This window comes from Pleurodeles waltl, chromosome 5 (assembly GCF_031143425.1).
Source record: "Pleurodeles waltl isolate 20211129_DDA chromosome 5, aPleWal1.hap1.20221129, whole genome shotgun sequence".
Classification (NCBI taxonomy): Eukaryota; Metazoa; Chordata; class Amphibia; order Caudata; family Salamandridae; genus Pleurodeles; species Pleurodeles waltl.
In genome coordinates, this window is record NC_090444.1 from 1647631821 (window position 1) to 1647651229 (window position 19409).

The 19409-nt window shown below is 45.4% G+C and overlaps 1 protein-coding gene across 2 annotated transcripts in view; it reads right to left on the reverse strand.

The window, feature by feature from the left end:
- The window catches only part of SMC6 (structural maintenance of chromosomes 6), a 610138-nt gene that overhangs the window by 356254 nt on the left and 234475 nt on the right, over positions 1–19409 (reverse strand). For both annotated transcript variants that reach the window (XM_069235972.1, XM_069235971.1), the window contains exon 19: positions 734–814. In XM_069235972.1, the coding sequence (XP_069092073.1) occupies positions 734–814 (81 nt within the window). The remainder of the gene's footprint in view (positions 1–733; positions 815–19409) is intronic.

Sequence of the window (19409 nt, forward strand, 5' to 3'; positions counted from 1 at the left end):
ACCCACATCTAAAGGCAGCACGTGAGTGTGGCACCTATATAGGTCCTGAATGTCATTTGAAGGGTGACAGGAGTCAGTGCAGAGTTGCATGGTGCCAGCTTCTGGCATGCAGAGGTACTGCTGAAAGGTTCGGGTAGAAGTCTCTTTCAGAAGTGTTGTTTGTATGATATCATGTAATGCATGTTTTGGTAATTTGTGTCTTTATTAAATATTTACATGGTTCTTTCTTCGAGGGGAGAATAAAACAATGAGTTGAGTCCTGGCTAGTTGGGATTGGAAGTAAAAAGGAATTTTCTGACTGGAGGAGTTGGCCTCAATTTGCTTCCTCCTTGTGCACGCATTGTGTAATAAATGCTATTCGAGGTGCCCCAGTTGTGTGCCCTGATTCACATTAGACTGTCATTGCCTATTCAAGCATGAGCCAGCACTGTGATTTGTGGTGGCAAAGAAAAACCATTAACATTTGCTATATGAAGCAATACCCTGACAATAATTTACGTTTAGGTTTCATGCAATACAACACATTGAAATGTTCTGACATGTTGAAGCTTCAAAGCCCTTGGAATAAAATATATAAAAGCAGCACCACAATCTAAAATCATGAGAGCTGTGTAAAAGAAAAAATGTTTAAAGTCAGTGTGCCAAAATAAAGAGATGTGGAAACATTTGTATATAACTTATAATGTTCACCTCACCAACACACATCAAGATATACTACAAAAGAAGAACCTACCAAAGTAGAGATATCCACAGACTGATGTTCTTCCACATTTTCTAAGTCTGTGATAGCACCACGTATTTTTCTAATTTTCACCTGAAAGGATAACAAACAGTACATTTAGGAAAGAAAGCAAAGAACATGCAATTTTGTGTTTTCCTGCCCTGAAAGAGTTTCAGACCCTTGGAAGAGGTCATTATCAGCATATAGTTAAAGAATATTGAATCACAAGATTGTTTGGGAGCTGCTAAACTGCACAATAACATTTAAAAAGAAGTAGCTATTGCCGCCTCAAACCCTATATTGAGGTTTTTGTTTATATTTACAATTTATGACTAACTTAGCATCCTTGTAAAAACCCATTACTTCTAACTGCAACCGTTAAAGTGAGGTATGACCTGCTACAGTTCTGAGTAAACTTAACCCAACATTGAGAATTCAGAAGGTTGGAAAAATTCTCTTGGTTCCTTTTACAGAAAAAGTAGTTCTCAATGTTTTACAAACGTGTTTTCATTAAATGGAAAATGTCCCATTTTTGGCTACTGTCTGAAACTAGACATAAAAATCACAAATCCTGGACAAAAGAACAATCGAGATATTACACACTTTTAGAATAAGTATTTTTTTTTTAATCAAAAATATAATCTTAAACTTTACATGACACATTCTCAAATGTAAAAAAAAAAAAAAACTGATGCGGAAGCAGTTCAGGGGTAAACTAGTCATCAATAACAGGCCCACCACAAGCAGAGATAAGTGACTCTGGAAAATTTAGTAATTTCCACTCAGTAATGTTTGTTCGCATGGATAAGACAACCTTCGAATATTTCTTACAAAACCCTCTGTTGCATGCAATGGAGTCTATTTCTCATTTTTTTTTCTGGAATCATGGCACCGCGTAGAGTGCGTTGCCGTAGTCCAGTCTGCTGCTGGCGTGGGCGATCGTCCTGGTTTCGGTGGGGACCCATCTGAAGATCATGCAGAGCATTCGGAGGGTGTTAAAGCAGGAGGATGAGACGGAGTTGACTTGCTGGGTCATGGTGAGCGCTGAGTGCAGGATGAAACCTTAGTTGCGTGCATGGTTGGTGGGTGCTGGTGCAGTTCCAAGGGTGGCTGGCCACCAGAAGTCGTCCCATGCGGAGCGGTTGGAGCCGAGGATGAGGATCTCTGTCTTGTCTGAGTTCAGTTTTAGCTGGCTCCTCTCCATCCAGTTGGCGATGGCCTTTATTCTGTCATTGAGGAGGGTTTTAGCAGTGGCGGGGTCCTTGGTGAGTGAGAGGATCAGCTGAGTGTCGTTGGCGTAGGAGATGATGTTGAGGTTGTGGGATCGGACGATGTTGGCGAGCGGTGTCATGTAGATGTTAAAAAGGGTTGGGCTGAGCGAGGATCCTTGGGGAATGCCGCAGATGGTCTTGGTTGCTTCAGAGAGGAAGGGAGGGAGGCGGACTCTCTGGGTTCTGCCAGAGAGGAAGGATGTGATCCAGTCCGTGATCTTGCGGTGGAAGAAGGTGGAGAGGGAGTCGCAGAGGTCTTGCAAGGGAGGGGGTTGGGGTCAATGGAGCAGGACCTGGGGTTGGCGAGTTCCTTGATGATGCTGAAGAGTTCTTTGCTGTTGTGCGCGTTGTTGTCGATGCAATCCTTGTAGAAGGCCCTCCTGGTGGTTCAGATTAGTTGGTGGTGCATGCGGATAGCTGTCTTGAGGGCAGTGTGGTTGCTCTGTTTGTTTGTGGCGCCACCTCTTCTCGATTCTTTGGCACTCCCGCTTGGGGGCCTGAAGGTCGGTGGTGAACCAGATGGCCTTTGTTCTGGTGCGGTTGTTGAGGGGTTTCCTGAGTGGGGCGAGGGTGATGGCGCAGTCATCTATCCATTGTCTGAGGTTGAAGGCGGCTGTGTTGGGGTCAGTGATGATGGGCGGCGAGGCACGGGCCAGGGTGGAGATCAGCTGGTCTTCAGTGATATTGTTCCAGCTGCAGCGGGGAATCCGTTGTAAGTGGTGGTGTGTGGCGGGTTTCTGGAAGGTAAAGTGGACGCAGCGGTAGTCGGTCCAATGGAGTTCGGTGGTATGGCTGAAGGTGACGTGGATGCTGGCGGAAAAAGACGGGGTAGAGTGTGTGGCAGGCGGAGTGGGTGGCTGTTGTGACAAGTTGTTTGCGACCAAAGTTGTCGAGGGTGTCGATCAGGGCGATGGTGTTGCTGACGTTGGTGTTCTCGAGGTGAAAATTCAGGTCGCCGAGGAGGATGTAGTCAGTAGAGGCAAGGGCGTGGGTGCTGATATGGTCAGCAATGGAGTCACTGAACCGTGGCCGTGGGGCCTGTAGATGAGGGTTCCTCTGAGGGTGGTGTTGGCGTTGATGTAAATCTGGAAATGTAGGTGTTCAGTGGCATCAAGGGCGTCATCAGTGTTGGTCGAGAGTCTGGGGTTTGAAGGGGTACCCTGCTCATGCAGGGGTCCCATCACACTTAGGGACATTCACCCAGCCCTTGAGCTGAAGGGCTTACCAGAGGGGTGACTTACAGTGTCTAAGTGCAGTGACCATGATAGAAGGCAAGCCTTATAACTGTTGTGAAAGGTGAATGCACCATGTCATACAGGCTGCAAATGGCAGGCCTGCAGACAGTTTGCATGGGCTCCCATGGGTGGCACAATACGTGCTGCAGCCCATGGGGCTCTCCTGGTGTACCAATGCCCTGGGTACCTAAGTACCATATATTATGGTCTTACATGAGTGCACCAGAATGTCAACTGTGGGTTTAAAAGTTTACCAGCAACCAAATTTAGAGGAGAGACCAGGATCAGGATCCGAGTGCACTACACTAAACACGCAGACACCAGGCAAAAAGTAGGGGTAACTATGTCAGAAAGATTCTACTTTCATACAACGTAGATCCACCAAAAGTAATTAAACAGCTATTTTATAGGCACCCATGTACCAGTAACTGGTGCCTCTGTTATTCGTTTGTCCGCCTCATTGCCCTGGTACTCTCGGTGGCCTCAGGCCTCTGATAGACCCAATGTTGATGGTTTTCCCATTCTCCCTTCTCAAAAATTTCTTCCTCCTAGTTGTGTTTCTCCTCACAGAGCTGGTTCTGATGTTCTTAACCATTCTGTTACTCTTGCCCCGCCTACTCCATTCTCGAGGTCTGCCACTATATCCAACCTGGTTCCTCTGCACCTCCCACTTATCCTCCACTTTAGCCTGCTAGTTGTTTTTACCCCCGTCCCACCACAAGCTTCCATCCAACTGAAACCAGCCAGTTATGACCTCTGAGCAGGGAACTGTGGGATACCTCAATAAAACCTGTGTTAACCAATGGACAGTATCAGCGAGAGATTTTGGAAGTAGTTGCCCTTTCATTTGAGTGGGTACATCAAAAACCATCATAAACAAACCACTGCCAGAAACATAACATGATTTAACACATACTTGACTCACTATGTGCTGTACCTATAGAAGTTGGATGCATAGGTTTGTAATATGCATGTGTCCCCTATCAAGAAAAAGCGAAACCACTGTACAAAGAAGTGATTAGAAGTAGCTTTGCAAAAGGATGGCATTATCTTTACCTTGCAATAGAGTGCAATACCTTTAATCTCAACAGCACACTAAACACTGAGCTTTCGGAACCAGAACATTTCTTAAATATGTGTAGCAGAAAGTTATTATGTCTAATTATTCTTTGTTTCATAATTACCTAGTTGACTTTCACAAATATGCAACTTTATCCTGAGTTATATTATATGATCAATACATGTAAACTCCGCAGTAAAAGATTTGTTTTTGGGGGGGGGAGGCTAGGGGGGGCTGGATTAGAGCGGTGGGGAGTAACCGGTGTGGAAATACCAGTTGATGACTTACAACTTAATTCACTTAAATTCACTGGCCTTATTATGAAATGTCTTATGATTTGTGTTAGACCTGGCATCTTGGGCATTGTTCATCCATAACATTTTGCCTTCCTCCTCCACTTTTTCTGACCTCGTTTTTGCTTGTATTAGGACTCTGTGCACTTTACCAATGCTAACCAGTGCTAAAATGTTTGTGCTCTTTCCTTTAAACGTTGCAGAATTGGCTTACATCCAACTGGCTTGTTCATTTACTAATAAGTCCCTTGTAAAGTGGTACTACATGTGCCCAGGGCCTGTAAATTTAATTATAGTAGTTGGCCTGCAACACTTATTGTGCCACCCACTTAATTAGCCCATTAAACATGTCTCAGACCTGCCATAGTAGCTTGTGTGCAGTTTTTCAACTGTCATGTCGACCTGGCAGAATAAACATTTTGCCAGGCCCAAGCTTTCCTTTTTTATTGGAGAACATAACCCATACAAGAGAACAAAATGTCTTATCATCTAAAAAAAGATTACCTTACAGGCCAGACTAATGTTCCATTTCTTGGGAGCTCATTAAAGAAGAACAAAAATGAGTACTTTGGGAGTAGTCAACCTCATCTTTATTGAGGATAGTTTCAAAATGTGTGCTTTCAAAGTACCTCAAAAAAACAATACAGGGAAGTGAAAACCTCTGCTGCATAGTCTCAAATGAAAGAAATACATCCCCCTAGTAAATTGTCCCAGAGTAAAGAGTTTAACCGCCTCCCAGCACTCCCGAAACCTATGACAGAAATAAAGAGGCAAGTTAGGGTTGAATTCTAAAAACGTATATCAATTAAAAAGACTGGTATCTGGAAATACATTTTTAAGGTGGGTCAAGATTAGATGGAACACTATTAAAATCTTAAACTGGGTCCTTTCAAATTTGACTGTGCCAATCATGCCAGATCCTGGTACATTTGAATCCCCCAGCAGCAGGTAATCTGAAACATACTACAATGCATCCATGTGTCCCTGCCCATAACCAGACAAAGTTGAAAAATAATAAAATCAAGATAATAAAGCCGCAAAGCAGGGAGGGAGACCCCCCCTTTATCCTTGGGCAGCTTCGGGAGCTGTATATTACAAAGGGGCTTCTTATAACTCCAGATGAACTTCTACCAGCATGCTTCAATCTTTTTTCAAGTCCCACTGAGGCACGATGAAGGGTGAATGGAAAACATAAGTAGAAGCCCTTTCAGAAACCCATTTACAACAGGGGACTTAAATAAAGAGGGTTGGTCAGGCAGCCGCATGAAGAAGGACAGAGCAGATAGATAATCTTTATGAGTAACCAGAGTAGAGCCCTGCTGGGAAATGGTAACAATGAAGAGGAGAATATCAGAAACAGATGCAGAAAGAGGGTCGATGACTATTCTGTACAATATTTTACAAATTTCTGCCAATGGCAGGCTGATACCGTTTCAGTGGAGGGCCGCCTGGCCACCAAGATAATTTTACAGACTTCGGGAGGAAGGTCAAAAGCTATCAACTGTGGCTGTACAATCTCCAAGCAAGGAAGTGGAGAAATGACAGGTTCGGGTGGAGGACCCTCCCCTGTTGTTGCCACAGAAGATCCTACCGAAGGGGCATCCTGATTGGAGTATCAACGCTCATTTTCAGAACCTTGGGATACCAGACTCTCCATGCCCTGTCCGGAGCCACAAGAATGACTTGGGCCCGGTCATTCTTGATCTTCTTGAGAACTCTGGGCAGAAGCAGTATGGGCGGAAAGGCCTACAGGAAGCCTGAGCTCCACTTGAGATGAAAAGCATCTGCGAGCATTAGCCACCTTGGAAACTCCAATGTGCAATATGGCAGACATTGTGCATTCTCTTCGGAGGCAAACAGATCTAACAAAGGCTCTCCCCCCTGCTGAAAGAGTCCTTATGGCACCACGGAATGGATACCCCACTCATGATCCACTTGGCATTGACGGATGACTTTGTCTGCCCTGGCGTTCAGAGAACCTGCTAGGTGTTGAACCTCACAACAAAAAAGAACTGAGGGCCATTAAAAGTCCAGCATACATGTCCCCACCTTACTATAACTAAAGATAAGTATGCAGTTCATACAAAAACCAAAAGCACTGCCTGCAGGTCAGAACCCCACACAGAGGTAGCCCCTTTTAGGGGCAAGAGCCCTCACTCACCACAAGGGGTGTCATGCTTCATCATCACGTTGCTCCACATTGGGCCAGTGCTGCAATGCCCAATAAGCCCCTCTGGGGGGCTCTTTGCCAGAAGTCTTTTCTGGTTGCCGATGTGAATGGTGAGGTGCAGCAGAAGTGTGGTGTTATGAGAGTTAGTAGATTGTTGCAGGAAAGGTAAATTATAAATGACATGGGGAGATCCAAAATCAGTTTATTGTCTAGGAGCCCGTCATGATTAAAAGCAACAGAGCGAGTCAGCAATGGGGACAATAATCCTTCTGACTCAGTTGTATAAATGGAATAAGGTCGACATGTTTCTTGCCTATTTACTGTCCCACATGTATCATGGCAATTCTTTAGGACCAGAAACCTAACCTACTCTCGGGGGGGGAGGGGGCGTTTAATGGATATCTCTGTGTAATCCACACCTTGCAAAGTAAATGTATTGTGTCTACCTGTTCTGTAAAGTGCTGACCTACTTGATCACTTAAAAAGTTAAATTGAGTGGCAGAGGGGACGCTCCTTGTGCATCTCACTTGAGTCCCATAGAGCTTCTTGCCTGAGACCTACCCCGTCCTTTCCCCTCGCTGGAGACCTTGCTTGCAAGGGGAGCAGGGTCAAGACTGATTTGCATATGGCTAGGTCCAAACTAGGGTGGCATGATGAGCAAAAGAACAATGGATTAAACACAGATCTGTTACTGGGGGTGAAAGTTTGAAAAGTTTCACCACTCCGTTCATCATTCTTTTGTGTTGCTAAAGTCGCCATAAGTTGTCCAGGGTATGCCCAGTTGTGGGTCCCTTGCTTGCTGTGCGAATGGATTCAAGCTAGCCTGGCTGATGAAGGGTGATACCCTGAAACTGGTCCCAGGATGCTTGTTTCTGGCCCAGAGAGAACATGGCCTGGCAGTTCAAGATGGCTTTTCCCATAGGGAGCAGGGTCAAGACTAATTTGCATATGGCTAGGTCCTAAACAGGGGTGGCATGGTGAGTGAAAGATCAATGGATTAAACCGAGATCTGTGACTGAGGAAATGGGTTTGAAAAGTTTCAGCACCCTATCCACCATCCTTTTGTGTTGCTACAGTCAAAATCATCATCAGCTAATGAAGGCTAAACAACCTGTGCATTGTTACAACTCACCTCCACGCCAGGCTTCACTGACTTTAAGACTAATGTCCAAAGAGCCACATGGTATAGTTTGACAGAATACATTTTGATTAGGGACACTATTGCAGGGATGCCATGTGTGTCGGTGAGAGGGTGGTCTTTGGGGATGTATGAACGTTTGTGTGTATAAATGACATATATCTGTATGGGTGACAGAGCCTGTGTCGTATGTACTTGCAGCACGGGACATATCTTTCGCCATATATGGAACACTTTTCTCCAGTCTAAATTACTCTCATTTAAAAAAAAAAAATGGTTGTATTTTTCAGTTATACAGTGTCTACTGGCCACTGCGAGCAAGTGGCATGCTATTTGTAAATGTCACACTTTCAAAATAGGAGAAATTTAAAATGAAGAGTTAACTTAAACATTAAGGTAACTTTGCATTTTAATTTTCTTCCATCTAAAAGAATTCAGAAATATAATTTTGTTCACAGCTCCAATATTGAGTTGACAAGGACTTTTATTTAAGAGTTAAATAACTCAGTGTTTTAGTTTTTCACCTCTGTGCCCCAGCCTGGATCATATCTGACTGAGCCCTGCTCATTATCAGGTCTTGCTATCTGCAGCTTGATGATAATTATGTATAATAAACACAGCCTTCTCTTAACTTTAAAAAGAAAATATGACTTTATACTTATTCAAAAATGAACTCAAGGCTGTGAGCTACTCTTTAGGTGTGTGGGAGCTACTGGTGGCTCGCAATCAACGGTTGGAGGCACTTGCTCTAGTACCACTATAAGTCCCTAATAAATGGTACCACTGGTACCTAGGTCCTGGGCACTAGAGAGGATCCCTGAGGGCTGCACCATGTATTGTGCCACCATTTCAGACCCCTTCAAAAATTGCACACAAACTGTGCGCCATGCCCAAGTCACAGCATTTAGGTATATGCAAGTCACCTCTACAGCAGGCCTTACAGCCCTAAGGCAGGGTGCATTATACGTGATGTGCGGGCATATCTGCATCAGTAGATATGCTCCTGTGACGTCTAGTTCGATTACTAGGCATTGCAAGTGAACAGGGAAGTCATCTTAATATATGTACTGGACACTCGTCATTTCAAGTTCCCCAGCTACATAATGGCTTCACTGAAACCTATGGTGTTTGATATCAAAGATCTCATATAAATAAAATACAGAATGATTTATTCTGACGTGCACCCAGAGGGCAACGTAGAGGTGCCCCCTGAAACCTACCAGCCCTCTAGTGTGTTGGTTGACTGGTTTTGACCATCCTGTCACCACAGCTCTCAAAGGCCAGAAACAACGCCTGCTTATAGGAAGGCACCCTTCTTGACACAGTTAGTCCCCTACTTTTTGCCTGGTATCTGATGTAATTTCGACTGACAGTGCACTGGGTTCCTGGTAAGCAGGTCCCCAGTGCCAGATCTCTTTCCCCTAAAATTGCACAGTTTTTCCCAATTGGCAAAACATTTAGCACCCTCTTTAAGTTCCAATTAAATGGTAGCTCTGGAACCTAGGGCCCCCAGGATACTAAGGAAGGTCGCTGAAGGCTGCAGCACCAGTTGTGCCACCCCCAAGGACCTCCTCACCAAACCCACACAGTGGTGCCATTGCCGACTGCGTGTGTTGGTGCAGGTAAAATTGAAAACACAACCCGTCACACACTGCTGTGTGCCAGGTCTCCTACCACTGCATGTGCAGGGTGTAGGTCACCCCTAAAGCAAGGTGCATCAGGACACACGTGAGGGTATATATATATATGCATGAGAAGATATGCCCCTGCTATGTCTGTCGATTCTTAAGAATAGTAAGTGAACAGGGAAACCATTTTAAATACACGTGCTCGGCACTGGTCACTACGAATTTCCTAGCAACATGATAGCTTCTCTGAACCCATGGATGTTTGGTATCAAACATCTCAGATTAATAAACCCTCACTTATTCCAGCTAGTAACACCCCTAAGGTGAGCTACCCAAAGTGGACGCTGGATGAAGGGTTCCACCATCTTGGTTTTGGTGGAACTAGGAATTGTGGGACAGGGTTATGCCCACCAGAGGGTGTAGTCTCCCTAAGGGTAAGTAGCCCATTGAGTACTAATCTACACTCCCCCAAATTGAGTATTTAGGTGCCCCCCTGACACCAGAAGAACAGATTCATCCGACTAAAAAAAAGAAAGAGGAAAAATAAAAGGACAAAGATGAGCCAAAGAAGCGAAATCTACAGACTGCTATTGGACATTGGCACAAAACCTTGCCTGCTTAACTGCTCCTTTCCGAACAATCACAACAACTTGATTCATGCTGCAGCTGTAGGGACTCCAAAAGTCTTGGAGAATCTCCAGCACTTCCCCAAGATGTCAGCAGCTTCCTTCGAGTGGAAGAGCCACTTTCCAGCAGGCACCAACCACAATGTCTGTCTCACTGTTCTGCAGAACACCGGGTGTAAGGTTCTTCTGTGAGCTGCCTCTTTTTAGTGGTCATGGTGCGAAGGGAAGGTTCACGGTTCTGAATTTTGAAGGTTCTTTTCTGTCCGAGGTAGGGGCTACCCTTTCTGGTAAACACAGTGCTGCTGACAATGGAACGCCTAAACAGACGGTGCCTTCCAGAAGGAGTCCCACGAGGAAAAACCCCAAAGGGAAAAAACCTCGCATGTTAACTGGAGACTCCAGGAGGCAGAAGATGGCTGGAACAGATGAAGAATCGAAGGTTAGAACAGGACTGAAGATAAGCAGCCAAGAAAGGCCCAAGGAAGGATCAGAACAGGACACAGGAATCAGAACGTTCAATGGACAAAGGCAACAGAACGAAGAGCCAGTGAAGTAACCAATAAAGAGCGAAGACACACCAGCAGGAGCAGAGTGTTGCAGCACAAGGAGAAAGGACAGTTCTTACTCTTATTTACCCAATGACAGGAAGGGATGAAAGATGAAGTTCAATCTGCCATTTTGGATAGTAAAAAACAACAGAGAAAGCATGGAAGCACCTCCATGATGGATAGGTATAACAAAAAATCTTCCTGAGGGGTTGTAGAAGGAAGAACTACAAGGAAGAGGAACATGCACCCCCCAAGGAGAAGAATGCTTCCATGCCAGTTGCCCAGAAAAACCAAGAATGGACCTACACATAGCCCCTCACGCTGCAGTTGAGTGAAAAGAGTCCCCTGGTATGACACGGGGTGCTATGAAGACTATAGTGGGTTGCCATGCGGTCCCGCAAACAGCGTGGGAATGAGAGAGGCAAGTCGCCAGTCGAATCATGGCCCGCAGAGTGACAGTGGGTCCACCGATGCAGCACCCACCTAGGAGGAGATCACATTGCTTTAGGTAACCAGATCAGTCTCCTCACCGACATCAGAACCCATCAGAGCCATCCTGCACTGATACCTGGGATACCGGACCCCATTCAGCAACCAAAGCTTGTTTAAAGTCTAACCCAGACTCCAACATCGCATCCAAAGACCATCCGTCAAGGGATGTCAACATCGCAGATGACATCACCAAGAGTACTCCATCTGCCTAATTTTGTCCCCCTTCTTGCAGGTCTGCCCAAGAACTGTGGCTGCCTTCCTTCATGCCGAGAGGACGTGCTTATCCTTGCACTCCCACTGCTTTATCAGATTGGAGATTTAGCCTTCCTGCATAGTCAGGCTCCAGCCACATTCTTTCACCTCGGGTTGCTGCTCTATCCTGGAGTAACTCTGCATCCTTTTTACCTTGGGGAGTACCACAAGCATATCTTAGGTACTGGGAACGCCTCACTGGATACGGCTGGTTCGCCAAGGTTTTTTGCCATCCTTATTCTCAGGCAACAATTCCCCCAGGTTATCCTCACCTATTGACCCCCTGGAGCAGCCTCAGATTTTGTCTCCGCCATACAAGACATCATTGCATCTCATAGCATTCAAACAACTATGTTTACGCTGCTAGGTGATATCAATTTACATTTCGAAGGTAAAGGCTGTACACTAGCAGCTAAATTACTTCTGGATTTAGCGGCACTCCAGCTCCATCAATTAGTCAAGCTTCATACACACAATAAAAGACACATATTGGACCCCATCTTTTCCAATATAAAAGTTAGAACCCCTCTACCACTCCGCTGGTCAGATCAATTTTTTATCCTGTTTGCTATTCTAAAATCAGGAACTATTACTAATAAGTCTGACAAAAGGTTGGCCCGGCAATGGTCCAAACTGGGACAGCATGACTGGGAAACGTCCTTACGAAAGTCTGTCCTGGAGCTCGGTGTAGAAGTTACAACAACATATTCAGCTTTCACCAATTGGACTAAAACCACCCTCTAAAGGTCCACTTAAAAGTAAGTAAGAAACCTCAATATGTTTCAAAGCCCAGTGGTTTTTGGCAGTCAGTAGAACTAAAGAAAGCTAGTAAGAGATAAGAGAGAACGTAGAGAGTCCATCATAGCGATAGCGATAAACAGGCCCACAGACAGGCCCTGAAAATATATCAACATGCTATTCGGAAAGCCCAGTTAAATATTTTGCTTGTAGGATCAGCCAGGCAGAGAATTCTGCTAAAGAACTTTACACCACTGTGAACTTCTTCTTAAGACCTGCTATCTCAGGGACAGGTTCTGCCCCCTCGGAGTCCCAATGTGAGTCACTGGCTAACCATTTTATGACCGAGGTTAGCTTTATTTATAATGTATTGTCAAATAAGTCTGAATCTGATAACGTGATTTTTGAGGGTACTACTATCAATCAGTTAAATGCTAAGCTTGACATGTTCCCATTAATGGGAAAAAGATATTCTTGTATCCCACTCCATCAGACATACTTTTGCAAGGAGGTGATATCATTACTACAGTTATGGCAGATATCTATAACTTATTCTTGGAGTGTGGGGTGTTCTGGTTGCTTGGAAGCTTGCTGTTATACAAGCATTATTAATAAAGAGCCTTCACTGGACACAGAACTGATAGATAACTATACACCAATCTCTTTGCTTTTCAGGGATTAGCAAAATCCTGTAGAAAATGGTTAACAAACACCTCTCAGAATTCTTAGAAGCGAACAATATCTTGCACCCCACCTGTTCTGCTCTGCTGCAGACTAAGAGAAGACAAAATAAAAGAAATGCCAGGAATGCAGCACTCTTAGTCTGAGTAATGAATTTATTAAGACGAGTCTCAAGTACAGGCAAAAATAACGTGAGCTTTTATTTCAGATGCAGAAACATATGTGCAACTCTGAAAATTATCACAGCGGTGAAGTAACACTGATCACAGAATTCAACAATGGTTAATTTATATATATATATATATATATATATATATATATATATATATATATATAATTACGTATTCATGCATGCACAATGCAATAAGAATTAAAAATGCATCACCATGGGGTTAGACATCGACATCATCCCTTTGTTTGACAGCATCAGGCTGTGGAACCTGGCCGATCAGAAAGAGAGAACTACCCGCAAAGGGATCAGGTTTCGAGCAAGGCATCTCTCCTCAGATGAGCTCAGTATATCCAGCCGTCAAGCTCCCACTACCTTATATAGCCTTCGAACCCGCCGTAGCGGGCTCTACCGGCTATTAAAGGCCCGCTCCCCGCATTAAATGCCCGAGCCGAAGGCGAGGGCATTTAACAAGGGAGAGGGACTTTAATAGCCGGTAGAGCCCGCTACGGCAGGTTCTAAGGCTATTAGAACATTCTGCCACACAGGGCAGAATGTTCTATTAAAAAAAAAAAATGTTCACGGAGCCAGAAGGGATTAGGATCCCCTCGGGCTCCGTGAGGCGTTGTTCACAGCTGCTGCTGTGAACAAAGCGAACATTGGAATGTTGGCGCTGCGGGCTTTTACCGGCCAGTAAAAGCCCGCAGCCCTCCATTGTTTTCAATGGAGCCCCCAGCATTCCAATGTTCTAATATACTTTAAACAAACTGGAGAGGAGTTATTCTAGAAACTCCCCTTCCCATCTGGTAAGTTGTTGTTCAAACACTGGCTGTACCAGGTCAGTTGTTGAAAAGAACACGCTAGAGACTGGCCAAATCTCAGTGTTTTTTAAAGACCGAGCTGTTCCCTGCCTTACCATAAAGATTCTCAGCCTGGTACATCTTATCAGTGCTCCTCAATCCCTCATGTTATGTACTCATCCTTCAGAAGAGCGAAAACACGTTGCACAAGCTATGTGCTGAAAAATACCTGACGGTGTGTGAAGCTAAGCTAAGGACAAAATGGAGTCAGTGGTCAAGATGGAACTGGTGGAAAGAGCATTATACCACTCAAACAGGTTTTCGTCAGTGCCACAGAACGGAAACTGCTCTGCTAATGGCCACTAAGGGTTTAAAGCAATCCCTAGATCAGGGTGGGTAGGCGGTGCTCATCCTTTTGGATTTGTGCGCAGTCTTTGACACCGCATCACACCCGGTCTTCCAATGAAGACTGGAAATGTGTGGCATTACAGGAAAGGTGCTAAAATTATTAACATCTTTTGTATTTAATAGTTTTAAAGTCAGCAAAAGGGTAATTCTGCTACAAGATACATCAGTGTGCCGCAGTGGTCTACCCTCAGCCCCACACTCTCTAACAAACAAGCTACATACCTTAAGTAACAAATTATCTGGTAGAGACATATTCTAGTAGCAGATTCTTTACAGACCCACCCATCCTCTCGGCAGAGCAAGAGCCGCCTTGGAAACTCCAATGCGCAAAACAGCTCACATTGCATATTCTCTCCGGAGGCGAATAGATCTAACCAAGGTTCTCCCCACTGCTGAAAGACACCTTGCGCCACCTCCGGATGGAGATGCCATTTGTGATCGACAGCTGAGTTCATCCACTCTCGCATTCAGAGAGCCCACCAGATGCTGAACCACCAGGAATATGCCCTGATGTTCCAGCCATGTCAAGAGGCGCAGAGCCTCCTGACAAAGGGTCCATGACCCAACCTCGCCCTACCGCATGGCTGTGGTATTGTCCCTGAACACCTGCACCACTTTCCCTTTGAGAGGGGGAAGAAATGATTTCAATTCTAGTCTGATCGTCCTGTGCTCCAAAAGATTGATATGGAGTTCAGATGCCTCTGATCTCCCCTCTCCCATGTGGCCGCCCCATCCCCGGAGTGACGCATCTGTCACTTCAGTCAGATCTGGTTGGGAAAGGGTGAGGGATCTGCTTCTGACCCATTTGTGGTTCGAAAGCCACCACTGCAGATCTTGCGCAGTCCCCTCCGAGATCTGGACCATGTCGGAGTGATTCTCCTGATGCTGCGCCCACTGGAACTTCAGGTCCCACTGCAGAGCCCACATATGCCATCTGGCATGTGTCACCTGGAGGATGCAGGAGACCCTGAGGCCCAGCAGTCTCAGAGTCATTCTCACCGAAATCCAGGATAGAGGAGAAAAACATCGGTATCATAGCCTAAATATCCTAGACTAGCCACTGGGGAGGATAGGTTCGAAACTACACTGTGTCCAGAACAGCTCTGATGAAAGGGACCATCTGAGAGGGAGTAGGGTGAGACTTTGGCACGTTTATATTGAACCCCAGCGAATGAAGGAGGTCCGCCTTAGTCTGGAGGTAGCAGACGACAGTCTGGGGCAAGCCCGCCTTCAACAATCAGTTGTCGAGGTAGGGGAAGACAAACTCCTAACCTGCGCAGATGAGCTGCGACCACGCCATCACTTCCGGGAACACCAGAGGGGCACTGATAGGGCCAAAGGGGAACATCGTAAATTGAAAATGCTAGCAACCTACCACAAACCGCAAATAACGTCAGGGGGCAGGAAGGACGGAAATATGTATCCTGCAAATCCAACTTCACCATCCAGTCTCCTGGGTCCAGGGAAGAGAAGACCTGAGCCAGAGAGAGCATTATGATCTCCTTTTTGAGGAAGCCATTGAGGGACCGGAGGCCCTTGTCCTTTTTGGGCAGCAGAAAGTAGCCAGAATAACAACCACAACTTACTTTTGGCAGAGATATCCTCTCTATGGCCAAGAGAGCCGTGACTTCCTCGCAGAGCAGTGCCAGGTGAACCTCTGTCATCCGATCGTAGGATGGTGGCATGGATGGAGGGGTAGTGTCAAAGGGGAGAGAGTAGCCCCTTCGGATTATTTGCAAAACCCACCTGTCTGATGTGATGGTGTGCCAGCAAGCAGGTGATGGCAACTCCTGCTGCCAACTGGGCGCTGGTGGGGAAGCTTCACACTAGGAAGGTTTGAAGGCTGTGGCTGAAGGGGGGTGGGAAGAAGGTGGACCATCATCGGGGAAGGTCACAATAGTACGACCAATGCTAGTTCGGATCTGGAAGCGGATCCCTGAGTGCCCCCCGGCGTTGACGCCAAAGCTGCTAGCGCGGAACCAGAAGGGGCCCTAAGGTGCTCTGACAGGGGCAGACTGCCTAAAGATGAGGTGCAAGGCCTTGTAAAACTCCTTCAATTGGGAAGGGGTGGCTCCCGAAAACTCAGGGAGGCACAGTGCTGACTGACCCAGAAGTAGGCTTCGAGGACGGAGTCCTAGAGCAAAGGCTCTCCTTCTCCGTTGTCATCCGACCAATGAGGTGAAGTCGAAGAACTTTTGTGCTTCTTCAACTTCTTGTGCTTACCCGAGTGTCCTGATGATTTAAATGGGATGACGACAAGTTATGAGGGCTCCGGGAATGGTCTTGGACCTTTCTCTCGACCAGGAGTGATGAGGAGCCGGGCACCAGGCCGCGAGTAGCATCAGGGACCCCTCCCTCAAAGCCTTCAGGTTCGTGGCCCGGCACTCAGAGCACAACTCCAGGTTGCGGTCGTGCTCCCAACGCCACATATACACGAGGTGCGGATCCGTCATAAACATCATCCGGTGACAGGAGTCACATTGCTTGAAGCCAGTTTTCCATAATAACATCCTTGACGCACCAAGAAGTAAAAAAACTTTGACAAAAGGGAAAAAGGCCAGTCAAAAAGCTATGGTAGGGGTAGCTCTCTTTGGATCTGTTCATAGGCTGGAGTGGAATCGACGTCAGCACGCTGGGGTGGTGCCTAAATACAACCTGTGACATCATATCTGGCGACCACAAAGTCCATGACAACGCAGAGTCGACCAACGCCACCCGACGGCGCACAGGGGTACTGCTCACAGAAAAATCTCCAGATGCATACTGATTCCTCAGGGAAATTCTAAGGTAAGGAGTCTGCAACTGTAAGTCTCTATCAAATGTATAGGTTTGTCCATTAGCAAACATTATATGTTCTTTTGGTTTCACTAAGGTCTCTTACGCTGACGATACCAAGATAATTGTTTCTCTTTCTCCCATTGGTGAGTCAGTATCCCAAACACTGAACGACTAACTTGAGCAAGTTAACAATTGATTGACAGGGAGTTGCCTCAAATTAAATGCAGAGAAAATGGAGGTCATGGTGGCTGGTAACAATCCATCGTTATGGGACTAACTCACATGGCCTCTGTCTTTAGGAAATTGCCCTTCCCCAAAACTAGAGGTGAAAAGTCTGGCCATCACTCTGGTCAATCATCTTTCTATGGCCCTACAAGCAAGAAGAGTGGCAAGCCTCCTGTTTCAGCCTTCTTAGAGCCTTGAGGAAAACTAGTAAATAGCTCCCATGGAGCTACAAAGAACAGTGGTACAGGGACTGATTCTATCACGCCTTGACTAAGGCAATTCTCTATTTATAGGCAGTCCGATCTCAGCGATTATCAGGCAGCAAATCATTCAGAATGCAGCAGCTCATCTGCTACTGGGTGCACCTAGATCTCAGTCAGCTCGCCCAGCACTATTCACTTTACACTAGCTGCTGATAGGGAAAAAAGAGTCCAATTCAAGGCACTATGCATGACACCTTGCTAAACATAACTCAGTTCCTCAGATTCTGCAGCATTTTATAAAACCTTACAAGGCATGCAGAGAACTCAGGTCAGCTAAGCTAGGCCTAATCACTATTCCAAGAATCAAAAAGGCTAGAAGTGGTGGTTGTTCATTTGCCTACCTGGGTCCTAAACTGTGAAATTCTTTCCCAGTCAGTCTTAGACTTAATATGAATCTACCTAGCTTTATAAAGCAACTAAAAACCCATATATTTAAAATGTAATGAGGATTGTTTTAGCAGGGATGGCTAGTGCTGGGAAGACCAAGTTAGGTAGCCATACACTTTATAAAGGCTGTAGAAATAATAATAATAATAATCCAGTGTACTGATGAGACCCGGGTATCCTTGTTGATGTTGAAACTTTATAGACCGTTAAAAAAGACAGACCCCACTACTACCAATTTCCCAAGGGAAATTGCCTATGGACGTATCAGTACTAATATTGATTGTGGCTGTCTTTTTTCATGTACCAACAGACCAGCTATTGTAAAAACGATAAAGATTCCCTTGTTCTTATTTGGTGACTTTTCACTTGGGGTGCACATTTGTAACAATTTGGACTTTGTCCCTTAAGACTTCTTTTTGTAGTTTGGCTTACAAGAACAAAAGTACCTTTTGGAATTATATGAGATATTTTGATACTGAATGCATCATACACCATTGATATATGCATGACAGATTGTGAACTGTCTTGATACATGTACCTGTATTCTCTTTTCTGATTAATGCATTAGCAGGATTTTCTGCTACATTAAATATTATGACAAATGAGTTTCACATGAATGTCTGTTTTTCAAAATATTTATACCTATTGTCACATGAACATATGGGTTGCCCTTGTGCCTAACTGATGCCCTGATGCAGGAGCACCGACAACAAAGACTCGCTGCACCCGAGCTTCAGGACCCAGGTCCACGACAACCAACTGTGTTCCCTTGATCCCAGGAACCCCACTGACCGATCCCCGCCCCCCTCCGCCATTGGGAGCTCCCAGGCTTGTCCCCAAGTCACCCTTTGCAGTCTCTTAATAAGTGTTTCTGCTGTTGAAGCATTATATTATAGTATCAATATTTTTCTAAACATTGGTTTTGAGTTTCTTCTTGAGTCTGTATCTCATTTATGGACTCTGTGTGTTCAACAAATGCTCAGCACTACCCTCAGATAAGTCAATTGCTCAACAGTTTGATGCTGGTCAGCCATCATAGCAGATCGTGATCTGTCTCTCCCAAGATCTCAATGTGTCACAAAGTGGGCCCTGATGCTGGGCACACTGGGATCTCCGGTCCCAATGCAAGACCCGCAAAAGCCATCTGGAGTACATGATGAGGAGGGTGCACAAGCCCAGGAGTGCAAGCAGCCTCAGAGCCATTCTCAGTAAGAAAATTAGCTAATTACTTGTAACTGCAGTTATCCAGTATTGGTATCTTTTTTAGACTCACATGGTTGAATCATTCCCTGTTATCAGATAGGGAGTCCCACTGTACAATTAAATAGCAGTATTGAAAAACCTACTTAGAAGTCAACAGAAGTCAATGTTAAGACATTCACTTTAACAGCTTATTCACATCACTTAAAAAGACTCAAAGTCCAGCCAATCAGGCAACAGCACCCTTTAAAACCCTCATCAAAGGGTCCAGTCCCTCAGCACAAGTGTGATATAATACCTAGGATACATAAGGGGAGTCTCTATGG